The 18,585-nt window shown below is 34.0% G+C and overlaps 1 protein-coding gene across 3 annotated transcripts in view; it reads left to right on the top strand.

Moving 5' to 3' along the window:
• The window catches only part of Nbea (neurobeachin), a 536,577-nt gene that overhangs the window by 302,662 nt on the left and 215,330 nt on the right, over nt 1–18,585 (top strand). For all 3 annotated transcript variants that reach the window (XM_070002976.1, XM_070002975.1, XM_070002977.1), the window contains one exon: nt 14,818–14,942. In XM_070002976.1, coding sequence (XP_069859077.1) covers nt 14,818–14,942 — 125 coding nt within the window. The remainder of the gene's footprint in view (nt 1–14,817; nt 14,943–18,585) is intronic.

Here is an 18,585-nt window from a genome sequence, read left to right as displayed (position 1 = left end):
AAATTTGAGGCCCCTTTTATCCATTTTCAGGCATTTATGGAAAATTCAATATTTCTAAGTATCCTTTTCTAATTTTATGAAGTCTCTAAAACAAAGATAATATGAAATACAATTTCACTTCCTTTTTTTTTCTGACTTAAGGGAAAGAAACACTCAATTCTGTGTCTTTGAATCCTGTCTTCTCATTTAGATTGGTTGTTGACCAGACCAGCAAACCAAGGCTCAAGCTAGACCTTCTCTAATTGGCTTATTACCCAGTAAATGTTCATTAAACTGTACATCTTCCACATATGTTGCTAGGAGTTTTATTCTATAGACCAAGGGCCTTTCTAGGAATTTTCAACAATGCACAATAAGTCACAGTAATTGAGGCTTATCTATTTGAACTATTTTATGTCCTCATACCTAGGTAGAACTACTAAATGCCAGGAAATAGTACATCCTTCTCAAAAAAGACAGAGACTGTTTATTTAATTTATGTGCAGATCTGAGGGAACAAGAATTAACTTTTCATCCATTGGACTTTCATTGACTCTAAGTCTAAAATATACTTTTTTATTTTTCATGTAACTTAGTGTTATTTATAAATGTGTTATTTAATTTCCAAATATATTGGTGTTTATGGGAATCTTGTTATTTATACTTCACTTTTATTGCATAGAAACATTCTCTTATTTCAGTTATTTTGAATCTGAAGATTATTTTATGACTCACAATATATGATAGAAAACACAGGAGGGAGTAACAATGCTCCATAGGAAATGCACTCATTACCTTGCTCATGTAACTGTAACCCCTCTATACAGTATCTTTACAATAAAAATATATTTTTAAAAGAATATATGATAGAATTTAGCAAATGTATCATGTGCTCTTGAAAATAATGTTCATGCTTCAGTCATTGAGCATAGTGGTCTATAAGATTTCATTACACCAGTGTGGTTTGATGGTGTGCTTCAGATGACACATATTTGCTAACTTGTTTTCCACTCATTCTATCTATTGAAATAGTAGTGTTGCTTTGGTATACTGATATCATTTCCTTCAGATATATATCCACAAGTGAAATAGTTGGGTTCCACAGTAGACCTGTTTTCAGGTCTTGAGGAAACTCTGCACTGCTATCCATAATGCCTATACTAATTTACATTCCCACCAGCAGTGTACAAGTGTCCCTTTTCTCTATATCCTCTATGCCTTTTTGTTTGTTTGTTGTTTGGTTTGGTTTTGCTGTGGGTTTTGTTTTGTTTTCTTTGTTTTTTGCTATCAACCATTCTGACTGAGATTAAATAATGCTTCATTGTGATTTGGGGATGGTGAGTGATGTTACACATTTTTCATATGTTTGCCGACCGTTTGTTTTTCTTCTTTTGAGAAATTTCTCTTTCAAATCATTTATCCACTTAAAATTGTATTGTCTGGGGGAGATTGTTGTTTAGTTTTTTGAGTTTCTTATATATTCTGGATAATATTACTTATTTTTTGGGAGGGGGTCCGGTCGTGGGGCCTGAACTCTGGGCCTAAGCGCTGTCCCTCAGCTCTTCAGCTCAAGGCTAGCACTCTACCACTTGAGCCACAGCACCACTTCCGGCTTTTTTCTTTTTGCTTATGTGGTGCTGAGGAATCGAACCCAGGGCCTCATGCATGCAAGGCAAGCACTCTGCCACTGAGCCACCTTCCCAGCCCATGGATAATATTATTTTTAAGATGAATAGTTTGCAAATATTTTCTCCATTCTGAAGGATTTTTTCACTATTGTTAAGTTTTCCTTTGCTGAGCAGAAGCTTCTTGGTTTGATATAATCCCTGTTGTTTATTTTGTTTTTATTACCTGTGCTTTTAAGGTCTTAACTACAGAAGTTTTTCCCATCCCAGAAAAGGAAGGAAGGGAAGGAAGGGAGGGAGGGAGGGAGGGAGAGAAAGAAAAAGAAAGAAAGAAAGAAAGAAAGAAAGAAAGAAAGAAAGAAAGAAAGAAAGAAAGAAAGAAAGAAAAGAAGGAAAGGAAGGAAAGGTAGTAAGGAAGGGAGGAAGGGAGAAAGAGAAAGAAAGTATTGGAATTTCCTATTATGACTGATTGTGGGATTTTTATTTCTCTTTAATTGCTAATTTGATGACTGGATTTGAGGTTCCTGACATTAGCTAAATACATATTTGTGAGTATCATACCTTCCTGAAGAAATGTCCTCTTTACCACTATAAATAATCTTTATTTCTGGTAACAGAATTTGTTTGAAAATGCACTTTGTCTGATACTAATATAGCCACTCATTTATTGTTATTACTTCTATATTTTTGTGTATATTTTATAGTGCATTTGTTTTACATAGCATATAGTTGTGCATTGTTTTTTAATCCATTTTGATCCCTATAACACAATTGGAAAGTTCAGTGAATTCGTATTTAATATAATTATGCATATAATTAGATTTAGCTCCATAATTTTAATATTTGTTTTCTGGGCCATACATCTGCATACATGGGAAATACCAGAAGCATATGCCACCTTTCTTTAAATTTTATATACATTAAAGAAACTGAGTTGGAAAATAGTTCAATTTCTCAAACATTTATCTATTGCTTTTAATTCATTTTTGAGGGCTTAAGTTTCCATCAAGTGTTTTTCCTTTCGCTTAAATTTCTTTTACCATTTCTGATAGTGTACGTGTGTTCTCAGTGAACTCTCATACTTTCTTTTTGGCTGAAAAATGTGATTATATTTTTCTGTCTTGAGATATTTTCAGTGGCTATGGTATTCTTTGGTTGATGTTGTTATTTTTCAATTAGTAATTATTTTTATGTTTTCTGTCTTCTAGGTCATTCTCTTTTATGCATTGTCTTTTTTCTGTTATTTTCAAGACCTGTCTTTGTTTAGAACAATTGATTGCTTTTTCTACTTACAGTTTTCTTTATTGTTGTTCTCTAGGGGATCATTCAGCTTCTAAAATCTAAACCTAAATCTAAATCTAAATCTAAAATTTATATAATCTGAAATACAAATGCATTTGGCAATATTATTCCAGAATATTTTCTTTGTGTTCTATCTCTCTTTCTGGGATTCCAGCTGCATGTGTCATAGATTTCATTATGTTGTATTACAAATTCCTAAAAATTCTATTTTATGTTTTTCTCCAGGTTAGAAAATTTCTATTGGTCTACCTTCAAGTTTACTATCTTTCTTTTATATTTCTATTCAATCATTAAGCTTATTCAGTGAGCTCCTATTTTGTAATCTTCCCATTCTAAAATTTCCATTTGGTTCTCTTACATTTTTTATTATTGAGATTTCCTATCTTTTACTCATTATGTATATTTTAAAACTGTTCTAAAACTCTCATCTGAAAATACCAGTGTTTGAACTGTCTTGGCATTGCTATTTATTAGTTGTTTTTTCTCTTGAGAATGAGATATATTTTTAGGCTCATGTAAATTTTGTACTGCACCTTAAACATTAGAATATTGTATAGTAGAAATTTTAGAATCTTTTGTTTTCTCTAGGGATGCTATTGTTCTATCAGGCATGGGAAATGATTATTCTCCATCTGTAAATACTGGCTTATCTCCAGTGAGCCATGTCTCAGGTCTTACTGTAGTTTTCTTTGTGTGTTTCACTCCTGTATGGCTCAGGGATCAGTGAAAGGCATGAACAGAAGTTAAGCTTTGAATTCAGTGTTCCCAGCTCAGACACTCTTCTTTCCACTGTTCTCGATCTGCACTGCCCTTGTTACATCAGACTTCTTTCTTGTTCCTTATCTTCTGAGAGGCAGAATTTCTATTAGGGTCACCAGTATCCTATACCCTGGCCAACACTGCTGCTGTCTTGAGGCAAGCCCTCAATAATGGAGCATGTACCCTATACTAGCCACTTTCTCTAAAAACCATCATATATATAGTTTCTTCTCTGGAGCCCTCAGATGTGGTTTCTGTTTGGCCCAGATCTTATAGATATTACCTGACAGGCATTCCATTTTTCAGTAGTGTATTCCTGCAAATTACAAACAGAATTTCACCCCATGGATGATTTTTCATTCTTTTCCTCACCACTCCTTCAGTATTTCTCCCTCTGCCTTGTATTGTGTCAGCTAGTTAAATTGGCTCTATATACAAAATATATCCCAATTCTCAGCCCTCCTCTCTTCATAGTTTTGCTCCATCCTCCTTTCTCGTACTGCCTCAGCTAGAATAATTTCATCTTCTGTTTACACTGTGGAATTTGTCTCCTGGAATGTCATCTGAAAATGTTTAAATGAGATTCAAACTGTGGGATGATTGAGGTTGTCATAAATATCAATTAACCAAAATTTAGTTGTCTATTAGCTCATTTGCAGAACAATCCAATGTTATGAAAAGGGAAAAAACACTAAGAAACTTTTATTATTAGAATAGATACATTTTGTGTATGTGAGTGCTGGTCTGAGTACTTGAACTCATGGACTGGGCACTGTCCTTGAGCATCTCTTGCTCAAGGCTAAGGCTCTACCATAAATTTCCATTTATTCCTGTTCAAGGCAATCAAACCACAAGATAATTGTCTGTACTTTACTCATCTACTTGTGCATTCTTCTTTATCATGTAAGAGCTTATTTCTAGCATTACTGTCCTTGATTATCCTTGTAAGCTCATAATTCCTTCATGCATGCCCTCAAAGCACGTTCTGAAACATTAACTTCCAAATCATGCTATAATTACCTGTATATTTGTTTTCCTTTCCACAATACTATATGCTTTTTAAGTTTTGTTGTTGTTTTGTTTTGTTTTGTTTTGTCAGTTGTGAGTCTTGAACTCTGGTCCTCTGCGCTGTCCCTGAGCTCTTCAGCTAAGGTTACCACTCCACCACTTGAGCCACAGGGCCACTTCCAGTTTTCTTGTGGTTAATTGGAGATAAGAGTCTCATAGATGTTCCTGCCCAGCTGGCTTTGACACTACCCTCAGATCTCAGCCTCCTTCGTAGCTAGGATTACAGGCATAATCCACTGGTGCTCGGCGTTAATTTCACTATTCTTTGTTTCATTAATTCCTACCTCAGTTTTTAAAACATGGGATCAAAGCAGGTGCTCTTAACAAGCTGTTTTAAGCACTTGAGAATGCAATACTCTGTACAGAAAGGGCCTCTGTTCTCATGAACAAATGGGAAGTTTTATGAATGAGCTAACATATACTCACTACCCCTAGCCTCATACTTTTTTTTGGGGGGGAGGATCGATAATGGGGCCTGAACTCTGGGCCTGGGGCATTGTCTCTCAGCTCTTCAGCTCAAGGCTCGCACTCTGCCACCTGAGCAGCTGGGCCACTTCCAGCTTTTTCTGCTTATATGTGCTGAGGAATCGAACCCAGGGCCTCGTCCATACAAGGCAAGCACTCTACTGCTGAGCCACCTTCCCAGCCCTCATATCTATTTTTAAATGAACAATCACTGCCTCCCTGAGAACATATTCGAGAGTGTATCCATGGACAATAATAAATGTTTCTTAAGTAGGTTATTACATGATCAAAGGGATTTAGACAATGTTGCATACAGAACAATGAGTTTTGTTTTCTGCACATACTCATTTATTTTGAAAATTCTTCACCAGAGCTCCTTCCAAGGGACAAAATTCAAAAACAAACCAAACAAAATTCTCTATTTTAGGTAATCATGTCTTATGTAAGACAGAAAAAAGTTAAAAGCTTACACCTATCTTACAAACATCTTTAAACGTGTCCTTAATAAGATTTGTCTATGGCTTTATTTTTTGGGAAAGCAGAGGTCATTTATGATCAACTAAATACACATCATTTTATGCTCATTATTTAGATTTAGATTTAGGAAAGGCTTCTGCAGAAGGTCAAATCAATGGAAAATGGATTAGTGAATTGTGAATCAAGTGGCAAGTTGTCTAGTCAGTTCTCTTGCTATAGCTTACACATTGAAAGGTACCTTTATCCAAGAGAAAAGAATTGGGAATTAATTACTGACTACAGTCCACGTGTACTTAGAAAATATGTAACATGTATTGAAAATATTAAATTTTTAATGTTATACTTACTTTTGAATGAACTATTTAAATTTTGAATATGCAGTCAAAAGACACAAAAGTAAAAACTTACACAGCACGCATCCATACTAAATGAAATAGCTTAAAACCACTATAATAAATGAATAGGAAAAGTTTTAAATATTACATTTTTGTATAATATTTTATCTAATTGTAGTAGCTGACATTTAAGTTTTGAAGTGAATATTTAAATATATTTAAATTACCTAATTACAAGTTTATGGTAACCTTGAGAAAAACTTATCACGCCTAAATAGTAAAAGTGAGTTCAACCAAAGTAGAAATGGGGTTCAAGTGATAAAGCACAAGCTTTAAGAAAACATTATTATAAATATAAATTTTAAATAATTCCTGAATTACTGCTTTTTCATGAATATACTTTTTGTTTGTTTCGTTTTTGGTTGTTTTTGTTGTTGTTGTTGTTGGTCGTGGGGCTTGAACTCTGGGTTTCGGCACTCTCGCTCAGCTCTTCAGCTCAAGTCCAGCACTCTACCGCTTGAGTCACAGCACCACTTCTGGTTTTCTAGTGGTTTATTGGGATAAGAGTCTCAAGGACTTTCCTGCCAGGGCTGGCTTTGAACCATGATCCTCTGATTTCAGCCCCCTGAGTAGCTAGGATTTACAGGCGTGAGCCACCAGCACCCGACATGAATATACTTTTTTAAATATATGTTATTGAGAGTTAGAAGATCAAAATATAATAAAATTGAAGTACTAATATTGAAGACATACTTGATGCTTTTCCTTTATGTCTGCTTATTATTATAATGCAACTGAATGGTAAATGTAAATCAGTAAAGGAAGTTACTTTTGAAGTGGTTTTATTTTTTGTGCCAGTATGAACTCAGGGCCAGAGCATTTTCCCTGAGCTTTTTTGCTCAAGGCTGGTTCTCTACCACTTGAGCCATACCTCTGTTTCCCACTTTTTGGTGGTTAATTGAAGATAAGTGTTTCATGGACTTTCCTGCTCAGGCCGACTTTGAACACAGCCCTCAGATCTCGGACTCCTGTGTAGCTAGGATTACAGTGTAGCTGTAATTAATATCAAAACTAATGTATCATATAACTTTTGCCAGAATGGAAACATTTCTTGGCATGCCTCATAGGAAAATGATGAAATACAAATAGCTAGACATTCTTTACTTACTGAGATGATTTTATAGCCTAAAGCAAACTTTACAAAGACAGACTGAATTGTCTCTACGTTCCTATTTTACCATGTTATGTCGCTGTTTGGATTAAATAGGATATTGGAAAATGTCCTTTTATGTAGGATAGTAAGCTATTAGAAGACTGATAGTTTCAGCTCTATTATCTGTCTTTTCATAACTACTTGCATTCCACTGTGTACACTAGTTAAGCTACAGAATAGGTTGTACTATGGTTTTGTTAAAACTAATGAGCATCCTTAAGCTTTGAGGCTTTTTAGGGTTTATCTGTGTCATAATTTTATTCTAAAAGTGTAAGCTCATTATGTAAAAATATTGTGAGAATACAGCCAAGTTAACAAAGATTTTTTTAACCTAATGTTTGCAGAGGCTGTATAGTTTGTACTTAGGACAGATACCTGGATTTCTTATTGTTTATTATCTATTAAGATTGTCAAGGTGTAAATGTATAAGGTATTGTAGTTTAGAGAAAAGAATGTTGTGTGATTCAAAATAAACTTCCAAAACATAACAGAGTACATAATTAGTTGCCAGTTGAACACATATGAATATTAATAAGAGATATAGCATAGAACTAGGAATGAACAACATAAGATTAGATGAAACAACTAGGAGGAATAGAAATTCTAAATAAATGTAATAAGAGTGATGAAAAGAGAGCCCCATGACCAGACAAGAGTAGGTTTAAACATGTATCTGGAACATATATTGTTTTTGTTTGGTAAATTCTCAAAATATACTCACTTTCAGTTGGCATAAAAGTTCATGTAATTACTACTTGATGTAACTTACTACTTAGTTGATGTAATTACTACTTGGACTTGTGAAAGCACAAGGCAAAAAGAATACATAAGAACTATACTACTTCCAAGTAGTATGGAGATTCCTCAAAAGACTCCACATAGAGCTCCCCTATGACCCAGCAATCCCACTTCTGGGCATTTACCCAAATGATCACAAACAAGACCACACTAAAGCTACCAGCACAACTATGTTTATTGCTGCATTATTTACCATAGCTAAAATATGGAACCAACCCAGATGCCCCTCAGTAGATGAATGGATCAAGAAAATGTGGTATATATACACAATGGAATTCTATGCCTCCATCAGAAAGAATGACATTGCCTCATTTGTTAGGAAATGGAAAGACTTGGAAAAAAATTATATTAAGTGAAGTAAGCCAAGCCCAAAGAAACATAGGTCCCATGGTTTCTCTTATTTGCAATATCTAGTATATGTATGAGTCAAGCAAAAAAGGTCAGATAAGTTGATGTTAGGCTAAATGAACCCCAAGATATGGACTCAAAGGTTTTGTCTTTCTTGCTATTGTTTCTAACATATTTATAAGCTGATTTCTTTGTTGCTTTGTATGTCCTTCCCCCACGGTATAACCCCTGTTTTCACTGTATTTGATGTTAGTATACTTTGTTGAGGGGAAGGGAAAAAACTAATCGTTTAAATAGGGATACAGGTGGACCCATTGCAACGATGAGATGTACAAGACATGTCGAAAAACGAACTTTACAACTTTGGCACCGGATGAGGAGGGGGGATGGGAAGGGATGGGAAGGGGAAACAAAGGAGGAGGTAACAATGCTTGATAAGAAATGTACTCATGGGCTGGGAAGGTGGCTCAGTGGTAGAGCGCTTGCCTTGCATGCTTGAGGCCCTGGGTTCGATTCCTCAGCACCACACAAGCAGAAAAAAAGCTGGAAGTGGCGCTGTGGTTCAAGTGATAGAGCGCTAGCCTTGAGCTGAAGAGCTGAGGGACAGCACCCAGGCCCAGAGTTCAGGCCCCACAACCGGACCCCCCCCCAAAAAAAGATTCATTACCTTGCCCATGTAATTGTAACCCCTCTGTACGGTATTTTCAAAATTAAAAAAAAAAAAACTACTACTTCCAGACAGCTGCGGAAAAAAAATGAATATTCAGGAAAGTTGTCATTCACCTAGCAAATGCCAGGACTAGGATTTGAACTCATAGCTGATTAGTCTGCTTCTAGCTGTTGCTGACACATACACCAAACACTTTAACCTCTATTCCTTATATCAATATATGAAGAAGGTATTATTTATCCCCATTTTATGCATGAACTGAGGTTTAGAAAATTATGGTAGTGCAAATCAAAAACTTCAGAATTTTAACTAGTACTAATAATAAGTATTGTTTAACTAATAAGGTATCCTTAATGCAGATTATTTATAGGATTAAAATATTGATTTGGGGGTAGTAGATATAAAATTTTAAGGTTAAATAAAAACTATATAGTTTAAAGTAATTTGTCAAAGTAAGCCTTTTTCTGTGGGATTTCTTTTAATAATCTCTGAAGTCTAATAAGGAAGAATTGTATTTATTTTTTAATAATTTTTAAGGAAGAATTTTAATTATAATTTTTAAAAATATTCAGTCCTATACACTGTAGCAATAATGATTAGGAAGAAAGAATACCTACTTTCTTCAAGTTGGATAATTGCTCTATAAAATTACATGTTTCATGTGAATTTTCCAATTTTGTTAATTAAGATTAAATTATTTCTACCCTATGATTGCTTTAAACTGTGAGTATGGCCTCTACTGGGAGAAAAAAATGTAATGTCTCTCAGCTCTATAAAGCTTTAAATGTTGCTGAAAAGAATATCTTGTCAAAGATACATAGACCAAAATTTAAAACATAATTCAGTATTTGCTGATCATATGTGTAATAGAGCTCATTGAATAAAGCTTTAGAAACAAAACTGTTTCTATTCTGTATTTTCCAGTGCTGCCATCTTGTTTAATCTTTGAGGATATTAGAACCATTTCTTTTTGCTGGTCCTAATAAAGTAAAAATTTATATTCAATTTTCCCTTAGCAGGTTTCACCCTTGAAATCCTTTTGTTTACTCCAAACAGATCTCTTGCATAGGTCAGTCTAGTATGAGGTTCTTCAGAATCTAAGGCATCCAGGAAGTGAGTTGACATTGCTCTAGTGGGCGCTTTTCCTCTTTGGTCATACATGAAAGAGCTCAGAAGCCTCAATTCTGCTGTTCCATCTGCTCATTCAGGTCCCAATTGTGTTCCTCTTCTTTTAATTCAGATTCAGATTTTAAAAACATTACAAATAACTTCTATTAAAATTATACTTGATTTGATGAACATCTAATTTAAAATAATTGTTTGTCCTATGTCTTACAATAACATAACTGAACCAGAGGTTTATGGCTTATTTTTTCCATCAGTCATTTTCACACTAAAAACTATCCGTTAAAGACTTAATTCCTTATGATACTATGAAGTCAGGCTTGTGAGAAGTGGAAGTCTATTTAAGAGATTAAAAAGAGACCACTAAATATTTTTCCTTCAACTGTGTTCTCTGAAAAATAAAAGGAAAATTTAAATATCAAATATAACATCTTTCATACTCTCATCTTTTTATGCAGAGTTCCAAATAAATGTCTTATAAAGTGTCTCATATAATTATTTGAGAAAAGCTAAAGATTTCCTGGCAAAGGATTTGCTCTGCCCATTGTTAAATAGAAATAGAAATGTATCTATTTTAGAATATGATTACAAAGACTTTTCTTGTGTTACTATAAACAAAACACACTATATGTATATGTGAAAATGTAACTGAACTGCATTTACTTTTCACAATTAATTATTGCTAATGAAGTGTTTTTAAAAGAAAATAAATCACCTCTATTTAAAAATTAAGACACTTTGACAGGATTTTTCAAAGCTCCTTGTGCATGTGTTGTGAATTCACTGGTGTAGTATCATAGATGCCTAAAGGTTTTAATTTTCATTGTATAACTATATCATTTTACTTTAATCAAATTGGACCACCTTTTCCTCTTTTTGAAAAATAAGTTAGGACCAAAAGTAAGAAATATTGTAGCTGTGATGAGCTAACTACACAGTAGGAACAAAAGGGAGGTCAGCAACATAACCAAAGGTTTGGTAGTAATGCAATAAAAATAAGAAACAAATGCGGGAAAGAATGGTCATTATTGTTTCTGATATGAAACATGCAGCCATTCTAATTGTTTTACCTCTCTAAGTGAGATGCCCTTTTCTGGCTGCTTTTTATAATTTTCTTTGTCCTCGGTTTTCAGATTAATTGTGGTATGTCTTGTCATGAGTTTCTTTGGGCTTACTAAGTTTGGAGTTCAGTAAACATCTTAAATTTTTACTTTGTTTTTGATGATTTTAGGAAATATTTACCCACTATTTCTTCAGATAACATTTCAGCCATGAGCACTTTCTCCTCTCCTGGGAGTTTGATGACATAAATATTAGCTATCATATTCTACAGATCCCTGAGGCTATATCCACTTTTTTTCAGTCCATTTCCTCTTTGTTAGTCAGATCAAGTAAATTTCTTTTTGTTCTACCTTCCAATTAAATAAGTGTTCCTTCTATAACTGACCATAACCACTAGCCATAACCACTGACCATAACCACTGGTGTATACATTAATCAGGTCTAAAGTTTCTGTTTGTTGTTCTTTACATTTTCTATATCTTAGCTGAGGGTTTCTGTTTTTTCACTCATTTCAAGCATTTTAAAATTGCTTGTTAATAGTTTTGTTGGTTGTTTTTTAATCATAGCTGGTTTTAATTCTTTACCAAAAACTTACAACATCCTTTTATACTAGGATTTACTGGTTATCTTTTAAATTCTGTTTGAAATCTTAACTGGTTCTTAGAATGGCAAGTGATTTTTAGATTGAGACCTAGTCTCATTATGTGCAAAGATTTTTATCTTATTTAAGCCTTCTCTTTTAGTTGACTTCCTGGACAGTTCTTCCTCAGGAGAAGGGGTCACTACCTCATTACTTCTAGAGACAGGAGACGTATAGGTTTCCCATGTGGCTTCCACTAGAACCTAAGGAATGAGCAGTTTCTCCTTACTTGGTGTGGATGAGACTTCCAGCTAGCCTAATTACTGTCTAACTTGGCTGTCTACATGGTCTTCTCTGACTCCAAGTGGATGGGGATTCCTGTTGTCCACTAGCAGACATCAAAGTCCTGTTTCTGTAATTGCCCTTCTGTGATGCCACCTCCACAAAAGTGTAGAGATGTCTCCTTACTCCTTCATGAGGGTGTGGGTCTAGGTTCCATACTCATCCCTTGCTCTGCAGGTAGATTGGATGCACAGGAATTTTGTGAGGTGTGGCTTCAGTATGGCAGGTATGGCCTAGAAAGTGTTCGGTCTTGGTAGGCTGCATATTTTTTGTTCTCTCCAGACAGCAAGGTAAGAAAAAGGTAGCTCAGCACTTGGTGGTTCAATAGATCCTGAGTCCCTAGCCACCCTACCTCCTCTCCACCTTTCCATATTCTTTTAAAAAAGATATTACTTCAAAAAACATATATACTTTCTAGTGTGGCTCAGTTGTGTTAATGCAACCAATATTAAAAACTACATGGTGAGAAATTTGAAATAATAATAAATCTGTGTTCTCCTGATGAATTCAGTTGATTAATTTTAATGTAATGTTGACAAAAACCATTGATAGCAATATTTTTGCATAGTCTTTTTTAACCTGCTGCAATTAGTCTATTTATTTAAAAGGATAAAAATGATTTATTTTAGTCAGTCAAAAATACATTATTTATCTAATTATTAAACAGCCAATCGTTATTTTAACAGAAAAAGCCATATTTAGAATCCATAGAAAGAATAATAAGGACATTATACTTTTATATTTTTATACAGTCTTTATATTATTGTGATTTGTTACAGTAGAGTTTGTAGAATAAACTTTTATTGCTATAAATATATAATATTAGTAAAAAAAGGTAATTTGTCTCAATGAGTATACATGTCTATAGTTTTTTTTAATTAAAAAATGAATTCAGTGAATATTCATTTCACAATATACTGTTAGCTGGAGACAAGGCTCAGCTGTATGCTAGCCTAACAAGGTGGAGTTGCTGAGTTTAACCTTAGAACTGAACAACAACAACAAAAATCAGACATATAAATGCTAGTTACTCAAGAGGCTGAAAAACTGGAAGGATCCAGAGTCAAAGCCAGCCATGAAAGAAAAATCTCCCAAGTCTCCAATTTCAAATAACCAGCAAATTTTCAGGCTAGGGTATTGCAGAAGTAGTAGAGTGCCAGCCATAAGAAAATCAAGCAAATGGAAGACCCTGAATTCAAATTGAAGTGGCATCCAAAACCAACCAGGTCTGACCATAATCAATTTTAGGTGTTCTCCTACAAAAAATATCAAAGTAAAATATGAAGTTAAATATTGTGTGTGATTATTTTATATTTAACTTGTATATTAATAATATATAATTATAATCAACTATATATTATCAATATTATTATAAATAATTGGTTTATATATCATATATTATTATATAATCATATTATATTATATTTTGCTGTGCAGCTCAGAAATATTAGTATGTCACCTTTTTTGAGAGTATCATTCCAAACTCTATTAACAGAAAATCCTAACTTCTTATTTAGTGGTTATTAATATTGTTTATTGAAATTAAATTGCAAACCAAAATTATATCATGAAATATACCTTGGTTATGCAGTGAACATATTTCAGCACTTTCTGAAATGTCTATGGATTTATAATACTGGCTTAGAGTTTGAAAGACAATGTTACTCAATGACTACCATAGTTGTTAATTATATTAGGTGAAAGCTGTAAAATCATACAAGGACTCAGTTAGCATTAGAATAATAATTTGCCAGGACAATTACCACACACTGGAATTTTTTACAGATCTAATTCAGTATTATTAATAATGGATAAAATTGCACTTTTCTCAGGTTGCTGTGGGCAACAGGGAATTATTTCAATGAATATTTCAGCACGTTATTTTAATCATTGCTCCACTAAATCCAAATAGGCAATATTTTATATGTCTACAATGTCATGCTCATTAAATTGTTCACTATTTGTAGTGAGGTCAATCCCGTGATTTACAAGCCTTGTTAGAAACAGTGAAAAAGAAAGCAAACTGTGTCATTAATACCTGTAGTTTGATGTTACATTTGTTACCAAGTTCCCCTTGATAAATGGTTCTAGTAAAGGAAAGATAATTGTTGTTGTATTTTTTAAGAAAAAATAGAAAAAGCAGACTGAGTGTTCAGCATGTGAAAAAATAAAATATGAGCCTAGCACTTGTGATTCATGCTTGTAATCTTAGCTTCTCTAGAGGCTGAAACTGCAGTTCAAAGCCAGCCCTGCAGAAAAATTTGAAAAACTATCTCTAATAAACCAGCAAAAATACAGGCTCACCCTGATAGGCAGAGAGAGAGGTGGGAGGGAGAGACAGAGAGGTGGGGAGGGAGGGAGAGAGAGATGGGGGAGAGAGAGAAGGAGCAGAAGGAAGGGGGGAGGGCTTGAAGACAAGAAAGTGGGATAGGGAAGAGGAAGAAAGAGAAAGGAACAGGAAAGAAGAAAGAGGAGAATTTTACTATTTAAGTTCTACTCACTTGTGAAAAAATATCTACAAACACCAAACACAAGTGCAAAATATGTCAAAAAATAAACCTAGTTTTTCTAAGTAAAAATAAGGCTTTAATTTTATGGAAAAATTAATTGCTAGTCATGAGTTTTCAAAAATATTAATTTATGCTGTTTCTGTCTTTTCCTATATTTAGCCAATTGCATGATTTCTGGCGTTTGGATTACTGGGAAGATGATCTGCGACGAAGAAGACGATTTGTTCGCAATGCCTTTGGCTCCACTCATGCTGAAGCATTGCTTAAATCTTCAATAGAATATGGTTAGTACTAATGTCCCTTCAACAAAAAGACTTGTGAATGTGAGGCGACCCTCCATAGATGATAATGTACTTTTTTTTACTAGTATATATTACCTGTGTGGTAAGTAAGAAATGTTTTGTTAAGTTTCATGTTCCAGCATTATTTGCTTAATTTATGATTTTTTACAACAGATATATGTAAGAGATGTCAACTTCTTTTTAAGAGATTTAAGGCCACATATTTGGTTATTACAGTTTAATTGTAAAAATCTTCTTTTCAATATTTTCTAACTTTAAAGAGCATTGATAGAAAAAACAAAACAATACATTTTAATCCTGTACTCAGACCAATAGTCTTTTAGGGATAATTTTGTATCTCGACAAACACTCATTATTTGTGTATATCCAAAATATGTACACATGTAAAATACATACACAATAAAAATATATGCACAAATACACATATGTATAACTGAAACATCTTTTCTAACCTCTTTACATTACATCCTGTGTTCCATTTCCAGCCTATTCTTTTATGATTAATAAAATTGAAGTTCTGTTATGATCTGACAATCTCCCATCCTAGAGTTTGAAAGAGACAGATGCCCATTTAGTATCAAAGTAGATTCTAAATTATCTTTCATAAATGTTCAAAAATAGTAAATATTAAAATACTTTATAGTTTAATAGAATGCTACAACTTTATTCTATTTTCTATGAGTAGTAAGGTGCATTTTTACTGTTTATTCATTTTAAATTTTCTAAAAATTTTAAATTTGATTAATGATATCAGAATTTCATAAACCACGTATGTTGAGATAAGAGTAAGAATTAATATTGTCCTATATTTTTGTTCACTCTTTATTCTTATGCTTACTTGTATTTTATTGTATTAATTTTCATTTGGGAATGATAAGTAAGGCATCCATTTTAAAGGTTACCATAATTGGCAAACTATTTTATTTATGTATGTATGTATGTATTTACTTATTTTTGGTGCTAATCCTGGGGCTTGAACTCAGGGTCTAGTCGCTGTCCTTGACTAGTGCTCTACCACTTGAGCTACAGCTCCATTTCTCACTTTTTGTTTTTAATATGCATCTCATAGGCTTTTCTGCCTAGGCCAAATTTGAACAGTTATCCTCATATCTCATCCTGGGTAGCAGGGATTACACACATGATCCACCAGTGCCAGGCTGGCAAATAATTTTACATCACAGTATAGTTTATATTATTCAGTATTGTTCTTAATGAATTGTACAGAGATACTGTTTAATCACAATAAAAAAGAAAAGGGCAAAGATTATAAAATCTGTCATTCCAATAAGTTGTTAATTGATTAAAATGAAGTAAAATTGAGTAATCCTAAGTAAACAATAAACACGAGGATTTCATATGAAACCATTACACGGAAGATAAATTCCTATATAGCAACTGATACATTAGAAGCAAATTTGGATAAAATATACTTGAAACATTTATAGTAGTTCTTAATTCAGGGCATTTCTTTAATCAACTCTAAAGATAACCTGAGACTTTTAATAACCTGAGTATAAAAATGTCTATGATTCCATAGGGAAGAGTCTTAGAAATACTGCCTACTTGGCATAGCATGCTTTAAAATATGATCCAAAAAATTACTGAAACTTAATATTTACACAGTAAGTTGCACAGTAATTTCAATTAACAATTGAAATTAGAATCATCTAGTGAGAGTTTGCAGAAGAGATTAGTCTAAATTATATTAGTGATACATATAGTATGGGTTCTACCTCATATCACCTTGTACATTCTACAGGTTAATTTTTTAAAGACCTTCTTTAGAAAATGTTTCTTTTTTGATGGGGTGCTGGTATTCAAATCTGTGACTAGGTACTAAGGAAACTGAAATATGAGGCTCTTGGTCCAAAGCCACCTGGAGCAGGAGACTATCTCCAATTTACAACCAAATGCCAGAAGTGGAGCTGTGGCAGAATGCTAGCCTTGAGCAAAAAAGCTCAGAGGCATTGCTTAGCCCGTGAGTTCAAGCCCCAGCACTGGCAGCACTGCCCCTCCCCCTGAAAAAAGTGTTTTAAAGTTGGATACTTTATATATTTCATTTATACTTAATTTTACAATATTTTGATTAGCAAAATTGTATTGACATTCAGAACTTTAAAGTATTTTACCTTAAAATCATTGAGACTTAAAGTCACATTTTAGTAACATAGTGACTATTATTAATAAAAATCATATATATTACATAAAGTGCTTGGAAAATCAACATAGTAAGAACGTATGCTAGAGTTACTCCAAGGTTCACATTTTTCAGAGTAACATTAGGGAATGGAAGAGCAAAGAAAATTTAAACAGCTGTCCTCTGAAAACATTTCTAGGGTATACTTCTACTCTTAATCAACTCTGGACTTAAAAGAACTAAGAGAAGGCTGGCAGTAAAATGTGGGAGGCTGTGAAGGAAGGAATGGGATGCCATTACTTGAGTTAGCTCCACAAAGAAGTAGACAGAGGAATTACTAAGTGCCAAAAGAAATTATAGTACCCTACTTTTCTCTCAGCCTCCCAGTGTGCCCTCTAACCTGTGTGTAAAATATTTCTCCTGGGGAAATAGAAAGCCAGTGTCAGTAATTTTTACAAAGTACTTCATCCAGCAAAAGTAGATGTTGAAAAACATATAATTGAAAACATATTTTCTCTTCAGAGAATCCTATAAGACTTAAGAATCCTAAGCCATGAACCAGGAGGTTGAGATCTAAGGATCAGGATCCGAAGCCTGACAGATTTAATAAACCGTTGTCTCCAACTAACAAAAAGCTGGAAGTGGAGGTGTGCCTAAAAATGGTAGAGCTCCAGCTTTAAGCAGAAAAGCAAAAGGCTGAATGAGAGCAAGAGGCCCTGAGTTCAAGCCCCTGTGCCCTTTCCAAATGAAATTAAAACTATGCTAAAAATATAACGCTTAGCTTATCAATGGAATGCTCTGCCAATAAACATTTAAATGTGTTTATATTCATTAAAATCTGACATTGTGTGGACTAACATCCAGATAACTGAATGTTTGCTGTTTCATAATCATAGGCAAATAATGTATTTGTAGATCTGGGTGCAGGTGGCCCATGCCTACTATAATCCTAGCTACTCAAGAAGCTGAGATTTGAGGATCACAGTTCATAGACAGCATGGAAAGAACGTCCAGGAGACCTTACCTCTAATTAACCACCAAAAAGCCTCAACTAGAGTTGTGGCTCAAGTGGCAGAGCACCAGCCTTGAACAAAAATGCTCAAGGACTGTGCCCAGGCCCTGAGTTCAGACCCTAGGACCAGCTTAAAAAAGGAGGAAGGGTATATTTATAGAACAAACATGAGAATCGTGAATGCACTTCTAGGGAAAATTAATTTAAGGTATTTTTTCCTCACTGTCAAACAATTTTGTTTTTTCAATTTCTTGGTCATTAAAATTCTGTCTTTAAAGTTAAACTTTACAAATACAAATACAGAACTCTGCTGTAAACTTTGGTCAAAAATGGTTGTGTGTGGGGCTGGGAAGGTGGCTCAGTGGTAGAGCGCTTGCCTTGCATGCCTGATGCCCTGGGTTCAATTCCTCAGCACCACATAAGCAAAAAGAAAAAAGCCGGAAGTGGTGCTGTGGCTCAAGCGGTAGAGCACTAGC

This window comes from Dipodomys merriami, unplaced genomic scaffold (assembly GCF_024711535.1).
Source record: "Dipodomys merriami isolate MVZ:Mamm:240054 unplaced genomic scaffold, mDipMer1.0.p SCAF_6, whole genome shotgun sequence".
NCBI classification, from domain to species: domain Eukaryota; kingdom Metazoa; phylum Chordata; class Mammalia; order Rodentia; family Heteromyidae; genus Dipodomys; species Dipodomys merriami.
This window is presented reverse-complemented; position numbering and strand designations above follow the sequence as displayed.